The sequence below is a fragment of the Symphodus melops genome (assembly GCF_947650265.1).
Source record: "Symphodus melops genome assembly, chromosome: 9".
Classification (NCBI taxonomy): Eukaryota; Metazoa; Chordata; class Actinopteri; order Labriformes; family Labridae; genus Symphodus; species Symphodus melops.
This window is the reverse complement of record NC_136699.1, coordinates 16,616,643-16,638,550: the sequence shown is the minus strand read 5'-3', so window position 1 is coordinate 16,638,550 and position 21,908 is coordinate 16,616,643. Positions and strand designations below refer to the sequence as shown.

At 42.0% G+C, this 21,908-nt stretch overlaps 1 protein-coding gene across 1 annotated transcript in view; it reads right to left on the bottom strand.

Moving 5' to 3' along the window:
• The window catches only part of gria3b (glutamate receptor, ionotropic, AMPA 3b), a 119,371-nt gene that overhangs the window by 55,359 nt on the left and 42,104 nt on the right, over nt 1-21,908 (bottom strand). Inside the window, exon 5 of the mRNA XM_079351745.1 lies at nt 1,374-1,613. Coding sequence (XP_079207871.1) covers nt 1,374-1,613 — 240 coding nt within the window. The remainder of the gene's footprint in view (nt 1-1,373; nt 1,614-21,908) is intronic.

The following is a 21,908-nucleotide window of genomic DNA, read 5'->3' as shown; positions in this document are numbered from 1 at the left end:
CTCCACCTCCTCCTCCTCCTCCTCCTCCTCCTCTCTGTCCCTCCCTCTTTCTGTTGCCCTCTGTCCCCCCCGCTTTCTCTCTTTAATGTCTATTTTTCATCAGTCTGTCTCTCTCAACACCTCTTCTGTTTTTGTTATAAAGGCTCTTTTCCCCTCCTCCGCTCTGAATCCGACTGTGCCCCAGACAGCCTCACTCATCAGACAGATAAGGAAAAAGCAGAGGGATGAGTACCGGTAGCTGGGCAGTACTAGTTGTTCTGAAGGACGTGCGGGTTGCTAGCGTCCGCAGGGAAGATCCAATGAGTGTTCCAGTCAGAGTGACCCTAATTAACCACATATTATCTGCAGGCTGTGTGGAGGATTAGGGCCCTCAGCTCAGGACCCTTTAAGGCCTGGAGACCTAAAGAGAGAGGACTCTGCTTAAAAGCACACGTCAAAATCGGCCTAAAAGTAACACACAGAGGAGTGACGCTGGACCAGAAAAAAAGAGTCACGCAGAGAACAGAGGGCACGCTGCAGAGACACGTGGCTTGAAGCATATCTGGAGGTCAAGATCTTTCTATAACAGGAAGAAAAACAAAGCAAATCTAAGCTGCTGTAAGGCTCAGGAGGAATATGCAGCTACAATTTTTTGGCTCGAAGATGAAGACATATTGTGTACACATTGTCTGCCACTTCCTGAACATACCTTTCCCTCCTGTCCAGGTGCTGCTTGAACAAATTGATGTTTCTGTGGGAGCCGGAGATCATTATTCTATCAAGATATAATGAGCTCATTTTCTTGTTTGACATAAGAACACAGAAATGAACACTTCCACATGCTGACAGGTCGTCATAAACACTGGCTTCATTGTCAACAATACAACGCAATCTGGGAACCGCACACACACACACAGACACACACACACACACACACACAAAAACAAAAAAAAACCTATTGATGCATCACAATAAGCAGCCCCCACAAGCAGGAAGCGACTCTGATTCCTGTAGAAAACATTTTAGCAGAAGCCGTGACATACCTCATTTCAGATGAGAGACGAGCCAATATCAACAACATGATTAAACAGAAGATTAACTGACTCCAACCAGCCAGCTGATGAAGGAATCCAAAGGTTGTAGCTCATTTTCTAGAAGTCTAATGTGTCTTTACAATTATTACGAGCTGCGAGAGAATATATTTCACATTTACATAACACCAAACTACTGTATTAAATAGTGCAGTGTTAACAGTTCAAGCATTTACAGAGCTTTCAGAAAGTATTACAGAGGAAATCTATCCCCTGCTAAACCTGGCGTGCTGAGTTTCTCCAACATTCCCTTGCTGTATTTCAAGCTTAAAGCCCTGACTCAAGGCCGACGCTGGCACTTACCTCGCTCAGTGTCATAGAGGTAGACGAACTTCTGCCACTTGTAGTGAGAGAGTAGACTGAGGACTGCGCCGCGAAGGGCGGGCCGCATCTGGATGACAAACTGCACCTCGTTATCGGTGGGGTAACTGGGTGTGACAAAGGATGTGTGAAGAGCGCCGCAGAACGAGGTCAAGGTGTTCATGGACTTCTTGTCGTAGAACCCGAAGATGGCGTACACTCCACGGGAGAACTGGGAGCAAACTGCAGGGAAAACAAAGGATGAGAGGTCACAAGAGTTCAAACATTATTCTCCAAAAAAAATGTGTATTTACTGTACATTTTTGTGACCGCCATGTGGTGAACAAAGCATGAACTGGCTGCTTAGCGGGTTCAAAAATTAAACAAGGACATATATTGGTCAATAGCAACAACCAAGGTGTCTTAATGACATATATGAAATGAATGAAATATGTGAGATTGAATTCTTGTTTCCTTTATCCAAAATATTTTCATTATCGATCAATATGTCGACTTTTGGTTGTGATGGGAGATGATTTACTTCATTTGCCAATTAAAGGGGCACTGCACTGATTGTTTAGATTCACCCGGTTTTTGAGAATCAGTTGTTATTATAATTCATATAACCTTGATCATTCTCAGGCTTTGGAGGGAAAATTGCAAAAATCTCTGAATGAACCCAAATTCATAAATACATCCATCAGGGTTTCTTGACTTAGTGTATGGAGTCTGTGTAGAAATTCTGTCTTCAATGTTTCTTTAGTGTTTGAACAATACATGTGTACTTAATAGGTGTGAAAGGGTTGATTAAATACATGAATGAGTTCAATGAATGTTGGGAAGTGTCAGATAGTGTTTTACGGTTTGATACACAGGAGCACTTTAGGTCTCTAATGCTTTACTTATGAGCACCCTTTTTCCAAATGGCTACTATCTAAATATCATGTATTATATTCCATTTATAAATACATACTGTACATGGATATATGTTGAAAGATGTATGACGGTGCCTTTTGATCCTCTGATAAATAACAACTGGTATCAAGTATTTGTTTCTAAATCTGAAAAATGGACAGACATGCTAGTGCACAAAGCATGACATGACGGCATGCATTGCATACAGAAGAGAGCAGATCTGGTCATTGAGGCCCTTTTCCCCCCCTAAGCAGTCCTAGCCTTGGTTAAAAAAGCGACAGCCAAAGGATAGAAACGTCACAGCTTTCACTGAAGGTCTCCAGCTCCCACCAGGAGCTCCCACCAGCTATCGCTCGGCTCACTGGACTCGATGTAGCAGTCACAGTCGCAGTGAACAACACTGCTGCCTGTCAGGGCCTCGGTTACCTCCTACGAAGGAGCTGAAATAAACAACTCTTTGTATTCCTCAAGAGAAGAGGGATTGTAGTTTCATTTAAAAAAAATTTTTTTTTTGCGAATACAGCGATGTCAGTCACAGCTTCATACGTAATACCATCACATTGAGTTTGATGTGAAATGTGCTCTAATAAGGTCAACATGGAATTAACTACGCAATAATAGTGTTACATAGACACATGAGATAATGTTTTTATTTGAGAGAGGGTCCCCTTTTGAAGACACAAAAAAATAACCTTTCCCCCAAGAGGCACATAAACTTGACCCTGTTCAGTTAAATGTGTATCTGAGGAAACCAAAGGCAGAAGAAAACAGTTACCCAACGGTATGAATGTTTTTTTCCCCGGAACAAATCTGCAACAACAGCTTTTGGGAATGAACGTCTTCGCAATACAAAGTGTGCATCAGATGACAGTTTTTGAGGGAAATAAAAAATGTCCTCCATTAGTATATGTATTCATCATGCACTCCAGTGGGACAGCTCAAATTGTTCAGCAGGAGCAACTTCCCTTCAGTCAGAAAGCATTAATGTGTAAACTAACATTGGGAGCTACAGATGTGTGTTGTGCCTTTCCTACACTAACATGAATGGCTGCTCACTTATTCTGATTGACTCTCAAGTGTTCCCGCTGGGTAATCAAGCATTCTTAACATCCGTAAATACTCCGAATATTCCGGCACAATGCTTGGATGACAGCAGGGAAGGCTCCTTACAATCTAATGCAACAGCTATGTTAAATATTGGTTTCTGATAGGCTGATGTTTATCCATTCATTTAGTTGTTCACAGAATAAACAGCTTGTTCAACCGCTGCTTAAGATAAGGACTTTTTTTTGCAATCTCTGAGTTCCTTTATCATAACCCAGCACAGAATGTACACACACACCTATGAGCATATGTGAGTTTTTCTTAGTGTAGAGCGATGCTACAAGCAAACCTTTCACACAATCCAAGGAAAACATGACATTGCTCCATACGCGCCTCTTAAGAGGGATGTTGTCACTGTTAGGATTTTACTTCATCCGTCCTTTTTAATTATTTCTCCTCCCCGTCTGTCCAGGTACAGAGACCTCTCCCAATGTGTAAGCATCCATTCTTACGCGCATGACGCACGCACGCACGCACGCACGCACGCACACACACACACACACACACACACACACACACACACACACACACACACACACACACACACACACACACACACACACACACACACACACACACACACACACACACACACACACACACACACACACACACACACACCCTACTTCCTCATAAGTTAATCAACAGATGGACAGCAGTATTGTGGGTAAGTGCTGCAGGGTGAGTGCTGCAATCTCCCACACTGAATGGTAGCAAGTAAGAGTTCCAGCCCTTATAGAGGCCCAGTTTTTGCTGCACTCTCTCTTAATTTGGGCCAGTACTGACACTGAACCTGTCCTGGGGGAGCAGATCTGGCAGCCTCTTTCTCGCCGCTCAGCTGTCCTCTGATTATTAAGTTTAACTTTGAGCGAGCCTCACATCCCTCTGCCATGTTGAATGTTCATCTTGCCCTCTTTAGTCATACAAGGTCTCTATGATGCAGCCTTTTTGGGCTTACCAGCTCATTGCAGGGATTATTCCAATTGCACAAGTCTGCTTGTTGCAGGGATCCCATAAGCGAAGGACTGACCTGATTGTTTTTGGGGCACCAGGTTTTTCAGAATACCCCTTTAGACACAAGTCAATCCTCCACCTGCACCCACGGCTTTGTAACACATGCATTCACAGCAAAACGCATGCCTTTCCCATAAATAGTCCCCACCAGACTTAGTGTAACTCTACATACAGGTAATGGAGGCAGTGTTATTGATTTTCAATGCAGTTCCATATGCTGAGCTGTGCACAAACATCTTGTTTTTCTCACTCTTAATCACTTTCAGCCCAACTCCAGGTCAGAGGCTAACAAGCTGTACAGTGCAGGTGGAGGTGTTTTTGGTTCTAAAGGTATTTAAACACTGTAGGTTGGAGGGGAAAGTAAAACTGAGCTTTGGGAACTTTCAGGTGGAGCGTGCTGTGCAGTTGATCACGACTGATTAAGCAAATGCATCAGCTTGTCTGTAAAAAATGAATCCTCAATCAGCAGACTAAAATGTTACAGCACAGGCACCATTTTTACACAGCGCTTTGAGAGAAAAAAAAGAAAGAAAAGCAATTTGCTTTAACAACCCAGTGCTAATGGAGGAAAACAAAGACGTGTTGTCTCTTATCACAAACAGCCTGCATCACCTGTGAGGAATGGGTAAGTGTTTTGCTTTTTTGAAACTACCACTTTAAATACAACATTTTAGTTTAAGGTTGTAATAACTTTCTTATTGTTATTAGTAATTCACATTACTGTTACAAGCTGCACCAACTTGCTATCTTCTGAAGTGGAGGTGCATGTAAATTAAAATTCTAATGAACTCTAATTCCATCTATCAAGGCAAGGCAGCAGAACAAATGAGCATATTCACAGGCATGTTTATTCAAAATCAATGGCAAACAAAAGAGCAATCAGTAAGAATATTTTGGCCAAGTTGAGCTGAAGATTTGAAAACTCCCGTCTCGTGAAAAGAATTGAGGCCGAGTTTGGGCTAAGGGACTTCAACATAAGGGACATAGCTTCATCTCTCACCTTTGTGTGTTGAGTTTACAGTTAGTTTCGGTGCCAAAGTAAGAACATGAACTGTTTTTCTGAAAGTTTTAACATTTTGTATTGAAACTATTAGATCTAAATCCTAAGAGTCATGTTCGTTTCCTCATACAAGCCGATCTGAATACATTTAGGCAAGTTTAGACCATGGCTCATTGAAATATAGAGAAATTATGTTTAATCAAAATGTGAACTAATAATTTGGGGGTTTTTTTTATTTCAAAATAAATCAGGCTGAGAAAAAAAGAGAATAACAAATCAATCAATAAAATCTTTTTCTCTGGTCCTACTGCACAAAAAATATCCTGACATTGTGTCAGTAATCTGAAGTCATTATCAAACATACATTCAGTGGGCATTATCCCCCTCTATAACATACAAACATGGAGGCTTTTGGAAACATCTACATATTACTTCCCCTTGTGTTAGTATCTGAGGTCACTTCAACATTTTCATACATGTTTTGTGTTCTCATATGTGTCATATTTCGTAAAGGGTCTACTTCTGCTCAGAAGGCACGTGTCAGATGTATTGGCGTCTTCTAACTCTGAATCAGCAAGTAAGTGGTAACGATTAACCCTCAACACCTTAATATGAATGTAATGAAACACACAAGCGATGTCTATCCTCTCTCACTCCCCTCCTCCATCCTCACCACTATATCTGACCTCTCCTTTTGTTGCCTGTCTTCCACCTCAGCCATCTGGTCATCCCCCTAAGCATACGCCCTCCTCAAGCGTGGCAGTATCTCTCTTCACCCGAGTGCCTCTCCTTTTCCTCGTATTGTTTCCCCCATAATATCATGCCGCTCCATCAGTGGAGCAGACATTGGTCTTGGACTTCAGGGTGGGGAAAAAAAAAGAGAGAAAAGAGTCCAGAGTAAAGTCGGGAGAGAAACGCCTTGGCCTCTTCGTCGTCAGTAATCATGTAAAAATGAAATGTATGTTGCGCTGAAGACGGAATTAAAGCGGCCAAGTCTGTCTTCAAGTCTGCAGGAATACGACATCAGTTAATATAATTCGATGATGTTGTGAGTGTCATCTTGAATTTCAATAATGTTAATTTACTCACAAGTCCTCAGACAGCCATGTGCATATACACAGAGTCATTAGCGGAGCCTGTATAAAGGCTGAGTGGTAAACAAAACAAAGATAATTCTCTCTCATCTACCCCTTTCTCTTTTTCCTTCCTCTCCAATCTCTTTTTTTTTTCTTCTTTTTTTTTTTTCTCTCCTCTGCAGCTAACCGTGCCTCCTCCTCCTCCTCCTCCTCCTCTTCCTCCTCCATCCTGCTGCAGGGAACCATGCATCCCATCTCCAGTTCACTGGTCAAACACACACACTGTGCCGTCCTCATTCCCTTCTATAATCAGGACACTTGGCTGTGCTACGGGGATGTTACATTTCTGATGCATCACTTGAGATGGTTGGCCTGGAATGCTAGTTCAGAGGGATATGTGCTATCCTGAAGGCATGCTGGGATAATTCATCAAGGAAAAAAAAAAAAAAAAGCCGTTTCATGCAGTTGCAGTGTTTAGACTTCCATGTTGTTTTGCGGCCCATGAGCCAGGGCTTTGCACAGCCTTGGGAAGGGGGTCGGGAACAGTAAATGTCAACGGTGATTGTATCTCTTAAGCAGTTTTACTTGTCCCTTTTTTTTCTCTAAACCCACATTCTTTCTTTCTGTGCTCAGCTCTGTTGTTTCTCCTCTCAGCCTCGTGACCACAATTCCCCTCCTGCCTGGGTCCCCATCTCCTCCTCCTCCCTCCCTCTGGTCCTCATAGCTCCTTGTCCTAGTACTACCCCCCACCCCCTTCCCTTATACCAGCCTACACCAGAACCAGCCTCCTCTGAATATGGGAAGCTGTCACAGGGAGATAGTTGGTAAGTACCCTGGGGGAATGCATCAGCTCTTGTCATATAGAGATGTGAAGTGCTTCAAACTGTTAACTCAGACCCAGATTCAAGGAGGACGCGGCTGAGACATTGCCGTGAAGCGTTCAAAAGAATCTGTTACTAGTCCTTTTAAACCAACATTCATGCACTTCAAATTTACTCCTGGGTTAAATGACAACATTACACACACACACACACACACACACACACACACACACACACACACACACACACACACACACACACACACACACACACACACACACACACACACACACACACACACACACACACACACACACACAGGGAGGAAAGAAAGGAAGCAATAACCCACATTTAGGATGTAACTGTGGTAGAATAAGAGCAGGGCCACTGTATTTTAACATCACCTTATTATGGGGTTTTCAAGTACTTGTACATGTACTTATTTTACAATGTTTATCAGGGAATATTCCTGATATTAGGGAACCAATATGTAAAATATCTACCGAATGTAACAATAAATGACCTCACTATATCATCAGACACTAAGGAAACATGTACGTTGAAGTGCTGGCGTCTCTGTATCTCCTCCTTCTAAGTTTCTGGGCCTGAATGGTTTGCATTTGTTTTGATCAGAGAAGGTAGGTGGTTTTAAACCACCCACAAAACAACTGTATTGGGCAGCCCTCTGGTTACCAGGCAAACAACAAACAAACAGGTGTGGCAGCAATGTTGACAGTAAATCACTGGGTTATATTGCTCAACCCGTTTTGTGGTAGACTCCAACACACCATTCCATTCAAAAATAACTCTCTGCAGCAGTTTTTGTACAAACAGGAAATGTGATGGTGAAGTTATAAACAGTCCTGCCAATGGGTAAAAAACTGTTTCTCTGAGTTATGGTTTGAATAAAGACAAACTGTCACGTGTAGGTAAAAAGAAGGATAAAAGTGGATTGAAAACAGGTATGTTGATGGGGAGCTTAGTTGTTTAAAAAAAAACAAAATCACTGCCAATTATTCCGAGGAGCCATTATTGTCTCAGTCATTTTAACGCAAACATGTCAAACATTTGGTGTTTCCAGCCTCTTAAATATAACGCTTTGCTGTCATTCATAAAAATCAATGATGACTCTTGTTTTTTTGGGACAAAGGAGGCAGTATGACGATGTTCTTTTCAGCTCTTGGCTGTGTTGACGATCATTTTTCACTATTGTATTTATTCTTTCAGCCATACATAAACTGGGAAAATATTGGCAATGAGCAGATTAATCAATAATAAAAAAACCCAGTTGTTTTTATCCCAAGATGGATATAAACAAAAGGTTCCAATAAATTGTTGTATTAGAATAAAAACACATGACAGCTCAAGGACAAACACAATGCATTCGGGTGAGTAAGACTTAAAGTAAAGAAAAGCTTTTGTGTTTTTAAAAAATCACCCATCCTCTACTTTGTCGATATTAAGCAAAGTAACAATCTTACTTCTGATAACAGTCAAACTTCAGTTGCTCTGTTTGTATGACCTCTAAATGTCTGTCCTGCCTGGTGCTCACTCTGCCAATTCGGGAATCCCCCACTGCTAAGAAACCTTAACTGCTGTTTGAACAGAAAAGTGTGCACACAAATCCTCTAGGGAGTTCAGAGGCACAACAGTGGCTGTATGTGCACCTCTGCATGTACTTATGTGTTGACTTTCAGAGTGCATGATGGATGATGGGGGATAAGAAGACTGGCATGTAGACGCTGTGGCACAAAGACCTGTTCGCCTCGAGCTGCCCGACTAATAGATAAGAATCAGCAGCTCCCGTTAGACAAACTACCTGCAATCATTTCATGTATCCATCTTTTAACGCATCACGTTTTGGCGACCCAATAAACCTCCATCTAAAGGATTCAAATATTCTGTATAGCCGATTTGGAGCAAAGCTACATGTGAGAATCATGGGTGTCAAAGTTTTATTGTACCTCTCTAGTGTATACAAGTGCAGATAGGGAATGCTCAACACATTTTGTCACTGCTAGATACACAAGTAAAAGTCACATCAAAATGGTTACTGGCCAGTAACTTTTATGGCTCAAATGAGTGTTTCTCAGGAAGGGGCTGTGGGTTTGACAGCTGCTGGTAATGTAGCCTCTACACAATTGAGAAGCATCATACATTTTTGTGTTTCAATCGGATAGATTTCAGAAAATACTTCCTCTTCAAACGTGACATGATCACGTCAGATTTCTAGTCTCTTGTTTAATTCTGGGCCATTTCTGCCTTTATTAGATAGAACAGCTGAAGAGAGACAGGAAAGGCTAGGAGGAGAGTATGGAGGGTGACATGCAAGACTGCTGCAATGAGGACTACAGCCTCTATTTCCCTCTTTTGTTTTTTTTTTTCCTTAGAAGGAAGACTTTTTATAATTCATGGTAAGGAATACATTTTGACGCCTGCTGCTCACATTTTGAATCAATTATTAGCACTACATTGCAAGATTATTTTTTTTTTATAAAGCTACAGTGAGGGGATTTGAGGAGAAGAAAATAAATGGTGCCTCTATACAGCCTATGAAAGGAAACAAAACCATCAGCAACAAGACTGACTTTTTCTTTAAAGTTATGTCGGCATCTGCAATTGACAGCATGCCGCAAAAAAAACAGCTTTCGTTCAATTTTTTCACCAAAGAGATTGATCCATGGTTGATACATTTGCCATTTGTGAAAGACAAGTGGAGGACATACATACTGTAAATAAAGGATCAACAAAAAAAAAGAGGTACCTTACTGTCCACAGTGCCACAATAGACACAAACTGACAGCTCAAGTTGCTTTAAAGGCTGATATTAGTTTTGAACAAACAGACTGAAATGTTATCCAGAGTGAAGATAAGCTGCATGGTGACACACTCAAAAGGTTTTCTCACCAAACCTATGTTACAATGGTACTTTGTAGTTTGTAACAAAACACATCAACAGATCTGTATAGCTGCCAAGTATCTATAGGATGTCTAAAAGACAATTCAGATAAGGGTGTTTTGTTCTTGCTGCAGATGTAAGTGTCCAATTGAGGAAGACCTTATGGAAATCCATGTAAAAGCATAAAATGTAACTTTGGTTAACCCTCATTTGAATTCTCTATGATGCTACATGGATTGAACCTGCAGAACCCATTTATCATGTACTATACTGAGTCTGAGTATTCTGATAGAAGTCTCATATGATCTAAAACATCAATCGATCCTATTAAAATGTGAACGGAGCTCTGCTCTGCAACAAGAAGAGGCAGAATTAAAAGCATGCCTGTATTACGTGATATGACTTGTGTTTGTCAGATCTATGGACGTTTGCCCAGTGAGCCGATGTAGAATTACTTCCACAAACTGGAATTGTCTGCATTTGAAAATGTACCCAGGATTAAAAATCAAAAGTGTTTCTGAAAAAAAAAAAAAAACTAATAATGAAAAAAAAAAACTACAAGTGTATGACAGAATAACAACTGTGAAGAAATGTCAGAAAAAGGGTGTATGTACAGTGTGTACAATTGTTACTTCACATCTTTAACTCAAAAAAGGCCTACATTGGGGTTGTCACTTGTGCTCAGTTTTCTAGGATTATGCCTTTTTATCTTTCTTACTCCCTGTGAAAATTGTTAAGGTTTTGAAATCAATGTTTCGCATGCCAGATAGTCGTTTTGACAATTATAATACCTGGCACATCAAAGGTTCAACGCTGCACATTACTACACATGTGGTGAAGAAACTGATCTCGATATCGGAGTTACTGAGGTCAGATGAGGCCCACAAGCAAGTACTCCCCTATCTCTGGAGCTCATTAAATATTCCCTTTTCTCTCTTGTTTTTTTCACTGCAGCCTCTCAAACCAGCAGCTCCTTCTCCTCTCCCCCTGCTATCTTGATGATATAGTCCTGAACTTGTGCTTGTGAGAGTGGCTCCTGAGCTATTGCCAGGGGAATCAATGACTCTTAACTCCATCTCCTCTGACAGCATGTTTCCTAGCATTGTACTTTTGTTTGAGCACAGAGCCACACAGTGCTGAAAGCACTAAGACCTGCACATACTGGTAAGTCTTCTTTCTCATGGCATTGCCCCCCCCCCCCACCCCCCATTTGACCTACAAGAATCCTTATGCAGAGGAAAAGCAGCAAGTTTGAGCATTCTGTGTAAATGTCCGATATGTTGGCCATTTCAATAAGTCAGATAACAGTGTTGTGCTGTGGCTGCAAGATCGACCAGTTTGCTGAATAACTCTGGGGAAAATCTATTTGATAGGCCTTAAAACGATACATGCCGAAATCTCCCTTTGCATGCCCTCCTCCCCCGTGTGTCATTTCCTTCAAACATACAATCAAGGACAATCTATGTGAGCAGATAACAATCCTAAACCTTTGGATATCAAACGCCTTGCTCAAAGCAAACAACCGTTCCTTATTTTCCACAGAGTCAGACGGTCAACCATTTGCTGCAATGCAGAGGTGAGAGGAGTGCTACCGGACTTGTCTTATCCTTTTAAAGATGATCACTCCTCTCTCCTTCAGGAAGATGTCACTACAGCACACAGCAGGGACTAAACACTGACCCTTTGAGTGCGACTGTGTGCATTTTTAAGGAGGATTCAGCAGAGTATGAAACATGTAAGGCTTATGATATTTCGTAATTGGATTTCCAAGAAAGCTGGTGACAAAGTCCCTCACACACCACTAATCCTCCCAATCAGCACTGCAGGCCCAAAGCATGCTCCTCCTCCTCCTCCTCTTCCTCTTCTTCTTGGTAGATGAGTATTGAGAAATGGAGGGGAAGTGAACGAGGCACAAAGCGAGGAGGGGATCGCAGGTGAAGTCGTGCGCAGGAACGGACAGCCACTGGAGACGCGCCAACGTGTCCCCCCCTCCCACAATGTCTAACCGCCGTCGCTGTGCTGTGAGGGAGACGTAGAAAAGGAGGCAGGGCGCCTAGGACAGCTGCGAAAAGGAATGGGGCCGACAGGAGGGTTCAACATGTCAGACCACAACAGCAAACATTCAAACTGTTGCTGTCAGAGGTGGTCAGGCGCTCTGCCTTCACAACAAACAGTGAGGATAAGCTGTGCTGCATCACAGGAAACAGTTCACTTTGGGTCTTTTGTCAGATGGCTTTAAGAAAAGGAGACACAAGGAGAAAACTCAAAGGAACCCTTTAAGAAGATGCATCTAAATTATTGGATCTGACTGCAGCAGAACTGGGCTCCTCTCTGGGTAAAGATTTGTGGTGATATTTCAGGCATAGAGTGCCTCTTCTGACTGACTTGTTTTGAATCCAATTGTACACAGCAGGGGACGTACCTGGCAGCTGAAAACCTCTCCTGCTCCTGTTCTTATTAGGATGATTGAAAACAAAACAAGCACAAAAAACTTTATGGATGTCTTGCAGGCACATATATTTCTCCATCACTGTCAAGCACACTGAATTGTTTGTCCTGCCCTCTTGTATGTTTTATTTCTAGCCTTCCTTCAGCTGGCTAAAATAGTTTCCATTTGTCTTTTTCTGCTTCCTCCTCTTCCAGGCAGGGCAGCAAGGTATCTTAAAATGTCCATATTCCAGATCAAGTGTGAGACCATCTGAGCTTAATGCCTTTTGACTGTTTGTCCTTCAGGGAGATTTCTGATCGTTTATGCACATGCTAGCTAAAACTGTGCAGCACAGGGACACAGAGAAAAGGCAGCTTTCTGCCAATATCAAGAGGTCCACTTCCTGTGTATTTACAGTAGTCCTTTGCCCCTGGTGTCACTAATCAAATTACATCACATTTTGTTATTATATGTCACTGGAAGCATAAGGGATTTGCATTGTGAAGCTCCATCACAGGGCTGAATTTTTAAACAGCACCACTCCAGGACCAGACTCTCTGAGCTCTTTTATCTTAAGAATAATGGAACGAGTCAATGAGGTCGGGAGATGGGACCAGTTGTTTAACCTTGAAGATATTGCTTAAAGATTCCCCCTCTCTTTCAGAGCTTCTATCTCGGCTTCTTTAAGTAGCTAGAGTCCTGCGCAACTTTCCATGTTCTTAGTGCCCTTTCTGAGACATCGTCTGCTCCCTTAATGATAAAGCTGGAGGTGGTAGAGAGGAATTAAAAACAAAAGGCTATGACTTTGAGTGAGATTTAATCCAACAGATACCAGAGCTTCAGTATGCAATCCCCTTGAAGATGGCAACCTGATCTTTCTTTTCTGCAGCAAATTTTACCATCAAAGCCAATAAAGCTTTCCAGCAGTGGGCATCACTTTAGAGCCATTTCATAGAGCCATTCAGAGAAGTGAGAGAGAGGTTTCCAGCGTTAGATGAAAAGAAGTGCTCCATTTTATTCCCACTGGACCTTTCATTGTCTGAGTAAGTGCAGGGCACTGACGCAAATAAGAAAAAAAATGCAGTCTAATTTGGTGCCAGCCTGATATCTCGCCTGATAGGGTCACTGTGCTGCACTAGAGAGAAGTCACAGTAATTCCCATATTTAAAGATATCAGTCTCGAGGCAGCATTATAAAGACACATCGGAATGGATTGGATCAGCTGGTAAACTGAAGAGCAAAAGAAAACACTGCAAAGTAAATCAACTTCAGATGAAAGATCACAGATTTTTCATTTGAGGATTGGTTCACCCAAGAAAAAAAAAAAGACATATTTTCTCACTTATCCCTGATGACATTCATAATTATCACTATGACTATAATTTCTTCCTATTATTAGTTACAACATGTTCATTTCATCCAAAAGTTACTGCAAGCCAAAACCAATGCAGTTGAATGATGTGTTCTTAATGTCATCATAAATGTGATAATGCCGGCTACTGATAATCTATAAAGATAGCATAGAATACACCAAGTAGTAACAATAAAACCTATGTGGGGTAAAGATAATGCACGTCAAGGTAAACATTCAAATTCTCAACTGGTCGAAGCTCAAGAACCACCACTCACTCCTTCATGAGCAATTGTGACCTAAATTTCTAATGTCGTTCAATCAATCAGATTTTGTTGAATGAAAGCTTTTACCTGAGACGGTAACATGCATGATAGAACAGAGAAATAGAATTAAAAAAAAGAAAAAAAAAAAACTTTAAAAAAGCACGTCACTGACTTTGTGATATTAAAACCTGGGCTAATGTAACCATGCCCATTGTTCACCTGTGATACATTGACAAGCTTTGATCTAGATGTTTAAATTGTTTATGCATTAAGTGGTAGATTTTTTAGATTTTTTTTTGGTGGATAATTAAAAAAAAAAAACATCATGGCCTCTAAACACGCACTTCATTGAAAAACCCAACCTACTACAAAGTCTTCCATTACAATTAAACAGCTAATACTGCACAATACGTCTTAAGGGTCAAACGGTTAACTCAGAAAAGAAACCCGAAATTGGAAGAGAGGTGTTCACTGATGTTTCCCAAACTTTGGCCACTTGAGAGCAATTTCAAACTTAAGCTTCTTTATGCATAAAAGAGCCAAAGTCTATCCCCTTAGAGCTTAGAGAAGGGACCACAGCAGCAGCAGCAGCCGCAGGGCGGCAACAACAGGCAGGAGGAAAATACGCTGCAGTGAAAAGAAACTCAGATGTCTGATGTCATCAACGCGTCTTTGTCACATCGAAGAAAGTTGCTTTGCACTCTCACAGCCCATTTATGAACAGGCATCACCTGCATTGTGTATTCGTTTGAGGAAAGTCAATTCTAGGTTGACATTAAGCTTCTTTAAAGCCTCTGTCTCCTTCACAGACTTCAACTGTGCACTTCAACGCGAGACGCGTAAAAAACCTCACACATCTTAGACATGACGCTATAGACCTTTCGTTGGCTTCAGTTGAGTTTTGAAAACCGAGAGCTGTAAAGATGGAGGAAAAGAGGAAACAGATACTGTGCTTTGTACTTAAAATCCAGTTCACATCACACACACAGGCATACACAAACGCAGTGTGTGGTCACTTCATCTCTCCATCTCCAGCCCTACAGCTCTCCCTCCCTCACTATTCCCTCCTCTCATAAACATTGCTAAGCCAGTGAACTCTCCCAAGTGCTTTTTCATCATATTCTCGCACTGTCAGGGCTGCAAAAGGGCACAGGCATCTGAGAGAAGCTTCCCCATTGAGGCATTTTTTTTTGGAATGGATTCCCTCCAAACGGCCCCTTTTCATTCTGCAGCTGCGATGGATTAGCTCTGTCATGGGTCCAGATGAGGTTTGCCTTCCTGATCTGCTTGCCATGCTGAAGGAGGGGAGGAAAAAGCCACCAAGCCAGCGAGATAAAGAAGAAAGGAAAAAATAAAATTAAAGGACAGGAATCGTGCCGGCGGCGACCCAATGCTTGATGATAGAACACTTCAATATTTCATCTCGCAGTCATGCATGGACACACAAACACGGACAGCGGCCTGGGAGCAACCGCCCACAGGTTTTATGTAGCCATGTGTGAAATGGCGAGAGCAACACAACGACACTCTCCGAATTAACCATTGGAGGGAGAAACAGAGGAGGGTCATGGTTGAACGGGCACATCATGTTCACTTAATTCTCACTCATGGGGATAGTGAGCACTAAGGACAGAGGGTCTGCGGCAAGTTGCGCGTAGCGCCGGACGGCACCTCTGCGTTACAATTTTCCCCCTCTCACACCTTTAAGTGCTCAATCATATTGGAGTTTGGACAATTTGATAGCAGCCAACTCTTCGAGACAAGCAGCAGCAACAAAGCAACATGGCTGCCTACAAGCGCTTCAAGATCCTTTCACTCTTTACAGATCCCATTACGTTCACGCACCCGTTATGAATCTGTAACATATAGGTGCCTGTTATTGTGACAACACACGTAAAGGGATTTTGCTGTGTTTCTTCCTCAGGGCCCTCCATCACAAATGTCTGTGTCATCAGCTCTATTCAAGGCTTCCTCATGTCGTGCTTCAACATAGCCGAGGTCTTCAATCTACATCTGCAACCTTAGCCCTCAGTGATTGACAATAAATCCAACCTGACTCTGGCCATGTTAGTCCATATTATGTCTTTCATTACATAAGATGTTTAATACTAACCAAAGAGGCTCTTGTGGCATGGCTAGTCTTATTTGCATCTCTGTATCACTGCGAGGAATATGCTAATATCATTTTTCCCCCTTCACTCTCCTCTCCTTCAGCTTGTATGCTAGAGTGCCCGTACACTAGTTTCACAAGGTTATGATGCTTCAGTGGCCCCGGCGACTGTGAACTGTCACAAGCAATCAGTTATGATGGAGCCCTTGTTTCTGCACAGACATGCAGCTTTGGTGGGGCTCTGCTGGCGACTTCTTTCTTTTGAAACGGGCCAGAAACGTGCGGATCAATCTGGTTGCTCGGCAGACGAGGGAGAGCTGGAAGCCCTGTCGCACTGTGATCCAATATTTACGAGCTTTGGAGAAAGAATGGTGACACTCCCTGTTCATGTTTTGTATTCATCATAACAACGCCCTGACGCCCTCTCCATTTTTTTTTTTGACATGCAAGAAATATGCTTCACCACACACATAGAGAGGAGAAAAACCACAACAAGAAACAGCTGATAGCTTTGCCAAGTGGACCCACAAGATTTGGCACCACAAAGGTCCCAATTAATGCTTTTCTCCAGGTTCTTCAGAGGCACTAAAAGGCTCATAAGTGTCTCTTTCTTAAGCTGCCTGACCTTGGTCAGGACAATGCAGTCAGCAGCTCCTTTAAGACAGACTACAAAGTTCCTTTTTTCCCCTTCTGGACCAAGTGAAGCCAAGCCAATGCAGCAACTTCCGATGAGGCACGATGCGGATGTGCTATTCCAGCTCAAGTAGGGGATTACTGATTCAGTGATTATGTGTATTGTAGGGGACTCTAGTGAATGGCCAATAGCTAGCTGAGAAAGACTGCAATGGCTGCAGGGACATAGCTGTAATGGGCTTTGTGGGAGAGATTAAATATATATAAAAAGAGAGCAATAGAAATGAGGAAGATGGGAAGGAGGGGTAAAAGTAAAAAAAAAATGCTGACTGCAGTGTCAGAGATCTTTGCAAGTGATAAGTTATTAAAAATGCACTTCTTTTCTTCTTTCCTGCCTATTGGCATCTGATGCATAAAGGTAAATGACATTTTTGAAAATGAAAGATAATTTGTATTCCACTCTCCTTGAGAGGTTTTGCTTATTGAGAAAACTAAATGGAAAGCAGCCATCACATGGAGCTGGAAGCAGGCAGACATCCCTGATGTACCTGAGATGAATAGCTCACAATAGAAAGCTTCCCCCTCCAGTTCATTTGCCTTAAAAAAAGGCACCACATGCTCAGCCTTTTTCTTATCAAATGGCAGTTTTTCCTTACACAGCACGCAGCCACCAATGTGTCTAAATGCAGCGCTGAGATTTTGTTTGTCTCTTCCTGTGCCGTCCCTCACGGGGTTTATCGCTGCTTTTTATACGGTCAGCCGGTTCCTCTTGTTCATCACAACGCAGTGTTGATATCATCTTCAATAACACAGCACAGACTTAGCCTGTCATTGTTGACTTATAGTTCTGAAACTGCCCTATTATTTGAACAGTGGTGAACAGTGGTGAACAGATGTGCGGGGCCAGGATGGGCTGTCATGTTGCATCATGTCTGCTGAGGAGCAGGAGGGCTTGATCTACACCTTGCATTCATAGCTCTGTCGTAAAGCTCACATATGGCTCAGTGTTGAACACATTTTTATGTAACCTATTCTGGGTTTGGCTGCTTAATGGTAGCATCATTGTTTTTATTACTCAGTTAAGGCATGCATTGTCCTTAAAGTTTGGCTTTCCCCAGAACTACAGCAGTATGTGTCATAAAAGAGCATCAGATATCATTTTCCTCAATCCTGCAGTACAGTGACTCTACAGTAGCTCTACGCCACAAGCACGGGCTCTGCTGTAGGTGGATGAAATCTTAAGGATGCCATAATGGTCCGCCCATAATCATTCAACTTTAATCCCTCTTCTTGCCCAGGAAATTGAGCCAATAGATTAAGGAAATCAATAAAAAACTCAAACATCCCACAGCAGGTCTGGCACTATAAAGAAGATTGAAAACTGTCAAGGCTAAAAAGATCTTTTAAAGTGCTGATGTACTAAATCTTTAATGTGATTTACTGATCTTTCAGATTAAAAAAAAGTCCCTCCCTCTACCCTATATACCGTACATGATTTTTTATAATCCATTACTGCTGAAAAGCCCAGTGTTTGTAAGAACTATATGGAGATTTGGTGCCACCACAGCAGCGAGGGAGGAAAAGCTGTTGTTTTATCAAACAACATCTGCCAGCACCATTGATTCCAAGACAAATAACACTCCGACAGCAACACTTCTCCTCAGGTTGGGTTTAAGAGGATCTTTTGATATACTGATTAAAAATTCATTGTGTTGAATCTGCCTTGGAGTGTGTTCTATGTTTTCTGCATCTCATTACCGCTACTGCCGTGTGCCTGGCTTTAGAATAAATGAAATAAATAAACAGAATACATCAGAGGGCATTTCATGGGCAGAAAATGAGGCCAAAATAATCCCTTTGGAAGTTTGGCCATTTGAATTCATCCTGCTTTTTTTTTTTTATTATGGGTTAGCTGTATGACCATTTTATGACCAAAACTGACTACATCAGAAATACTAATAGTGCCGCCGAGGCAAGAAAAGTACAGGAAAAGTAGGATAACTTAAGAGTATTTCATCAGCGCTTAACTTGGCAAAGTATGCAGTGTTTGCCTGTTTTGTAGGAGCAGTTTCTGGAGCCGTTGTAGTAATAGGATGTATTAGTTTTATGGAAATTTTGACTTAAGAGGCAGTTTTCCGAAAATAACAACTCAACTCAACATTTTTTAACTGTAGTCAGATCACAACATGTGACTTTATCTGAATAAAAGCTCCACCCTGTCTCTGCCTCATCACAACTTAGCTGTCAATCATCCCCCCTTTGCTGACATCCTGTTCCTCTCCCTGAGGCCTTGCAGTTCCCAGAGCATGTGACCTCATCAAGTGCTGTTACAGTACCACTCATCTGACTGAGACCCGCATCCAGGCACCTTAACAGACCTCAGAGACTGCCGAGCATGCTGTTCTCAAAGCCACACCATGACGTTACCGTGCAGTGGCTCAGGTTTCTGTCACAGGTTTTTTTTTTTTGCACAGTCACGGTGCAAATCAAATAAATTCAATGCTGCTTATTCTTTGGATTTTTTTAAAAAAAAACATCGTCCCCTTCAAAAATGGTATTTTCCAAAATCATGTCTGGTGTTTGCACAAAGAGAAACACAGGGTGATCCTGCAATATTTTCACCATGACCTTTACTTTGAAGGAATGATGAAGTGTGTCATGGGAGCTATAGTACAAAATAGTCAGATTTACTCAGTGGCAAATGTGAAGAGGGATGTGTCTGTTGATGCATGTGGGACTGAATATGCCTACAGTGTGTTAGTGTGTGCATATGCACATGCCATAAACAAACCTCCATCTGTGCCTCCAACACAGCTGGACTGTGATGGCATGTCCTGGTACAACCCCCCCCCTCCCATTGCCTGGAGACACACAGACACATCCAAACACTCTGAGCTAGAGGCGTCTAAAACGGTCTTTAATTACTTGCCTTGCTTTTTCTTCCTGAAGTCCAAGTCTTCATTTTGCCACTACCTACTTCCCCCTTATTTCTCCTGCATCCTCTGCCATGTCTCCCTGGTCACACCTTTAAAGCTGAGTTACAGCCTGCGAGGCGCCCAAGTGTGGCACTACTACAATCACCTGAGGAGCTTCTCTCGCCCATAGCCTTTCTCTGTCAGGCCACGCACCGCAAAAACATGACTTCCTGTCGCTTTGTTTACCATCTTCTCACACAGCACCAACAACTACATCCCCAAAAGCCAGACACAAGAATGCAAGGGAAGATTCGGTAAGGGCCTTTTCTCTGTGCTTCACAGCATATGCCATTTGCCACTTGTGCTCAGTCACAGTGTAGACCGCTGGACACTGTTGGCTTTTTAGGGCATCAAAAACAAAGCTAGTGCTCCCTTGGTGGGCGTAAAGGTCAGTGAAGATGATGCTCCTAAGGATGTGGTGTGGCATTATGTTATGAGTTATGTTATGAGTTTAAATGAAACTCTCGATGATGGATTTTGTATCAAATTCATATAAATTCAAGAAACTGCTCGATTTTCCTGACTGCATAATAAAAAAATGAACTCTTTACACATACTGCAATGAGATTGTTGCTCACACTATGACACATAGTTGTGTTACAGTGGTGTTTACAGCACACTAACTAAGACTGAGAGCGTTTATTTGTTGGAATTCTTAGGATTTAGAAGCATCGATGGATTCAACTGGAAAATAAAACATTAAAGATGTAGCCACAGCTGTGGCAGGTTAGCTTAGCCTAGCACAAACACCCAAAGTATTGGGAACAGGAAACCTGTCCAACTCCAAGAGGGCAACAAATATACTCAATACCACCTCCAAAGTAAATAAATAAAATAAATAAAAAACACTTAACCTTCATAAAAACGAGGTCTGAAAAAAATAAAATAAAACTGGAAGATTTAAAGCGGGCTACGTGTTCGGTATTGGCTGTGATGATTAGCCTTCTTGAGTCTTAGCAGGTTACCTTCACCTAACCTGCGAAAAAACTAATTTTTGTATATATTAAACCATGGCATGTAATAACTGAGCTTTAAAAGGCTTTGTTAAGGACATTTTGTGAACTTTCCTGTCATAGGTTTACCTCTTCCCCCAGTCTTTGGCTAATAAGGGAGCAGCTCCATCTTTACATTTAACATATTGCTGTTGCATTCGTATCTTTTCAACCAACTCTTTAGGAGATTATGAAGCTTTCTCTTAAACCTATTCTTCTCTCCTTTTATAATACGGCACATTTGGCTAAGGGTTATCCTGCTTTTTTTTCTTTTCTTTTCTCTTGTCAGTGCAAATGAAAATAGCCCTCACAGTGACTCTGTTTCATCCTGTATTTATTTTCATACTCTTGGAGCAGAGCTGGTCGGTCTATAGTAGCCAGCGGCTGTGGGAGACAGAGGCTGTACAGTGAAGCCAAAGAAGCACACGCTACAGCCAGGTTTTAAAGACCTGGAGGATTCCATAAAAGAGGGGAAGGCACATGAAGAAAGGCTGGCAGAGGGGACACAGACCATTAGCTTAATGACAGGATGAGAAATAAGGAAGAAGGAAATGAGATTCAAAAGCCAAGCATTGCAAGATTTTCCTTTAACCGGAATCAAGGCGAGTAATCTAATAAATAGCGTGGCAAGGAGAGGTGGAGGGGGGCTTTATGTTTGTTTCCCCTCAGGTAAAGGAAGGAGAAGAATACGGGTAAACAGCAAAGGAAAAAAGGATGGCAGTGTCATTAAGCTGGCTAGCTGTGACCATCAGGAACATTAATGCTGTCTGCTTTGCTTTCTTCAAACTGGTGCTCTCTGCTTTGAACTGCTCCAGTCTTCTCTGTGAGCATACCTGACTCCCAGCTTCCAGAGCCATTATGGACCCTGCACCGGTAATTACACATTTCACAATTTCTGATGTCACTTCAAAGCAACAACAGTCTTTTGCCACCAAAGGACTCACCATGCCTGAG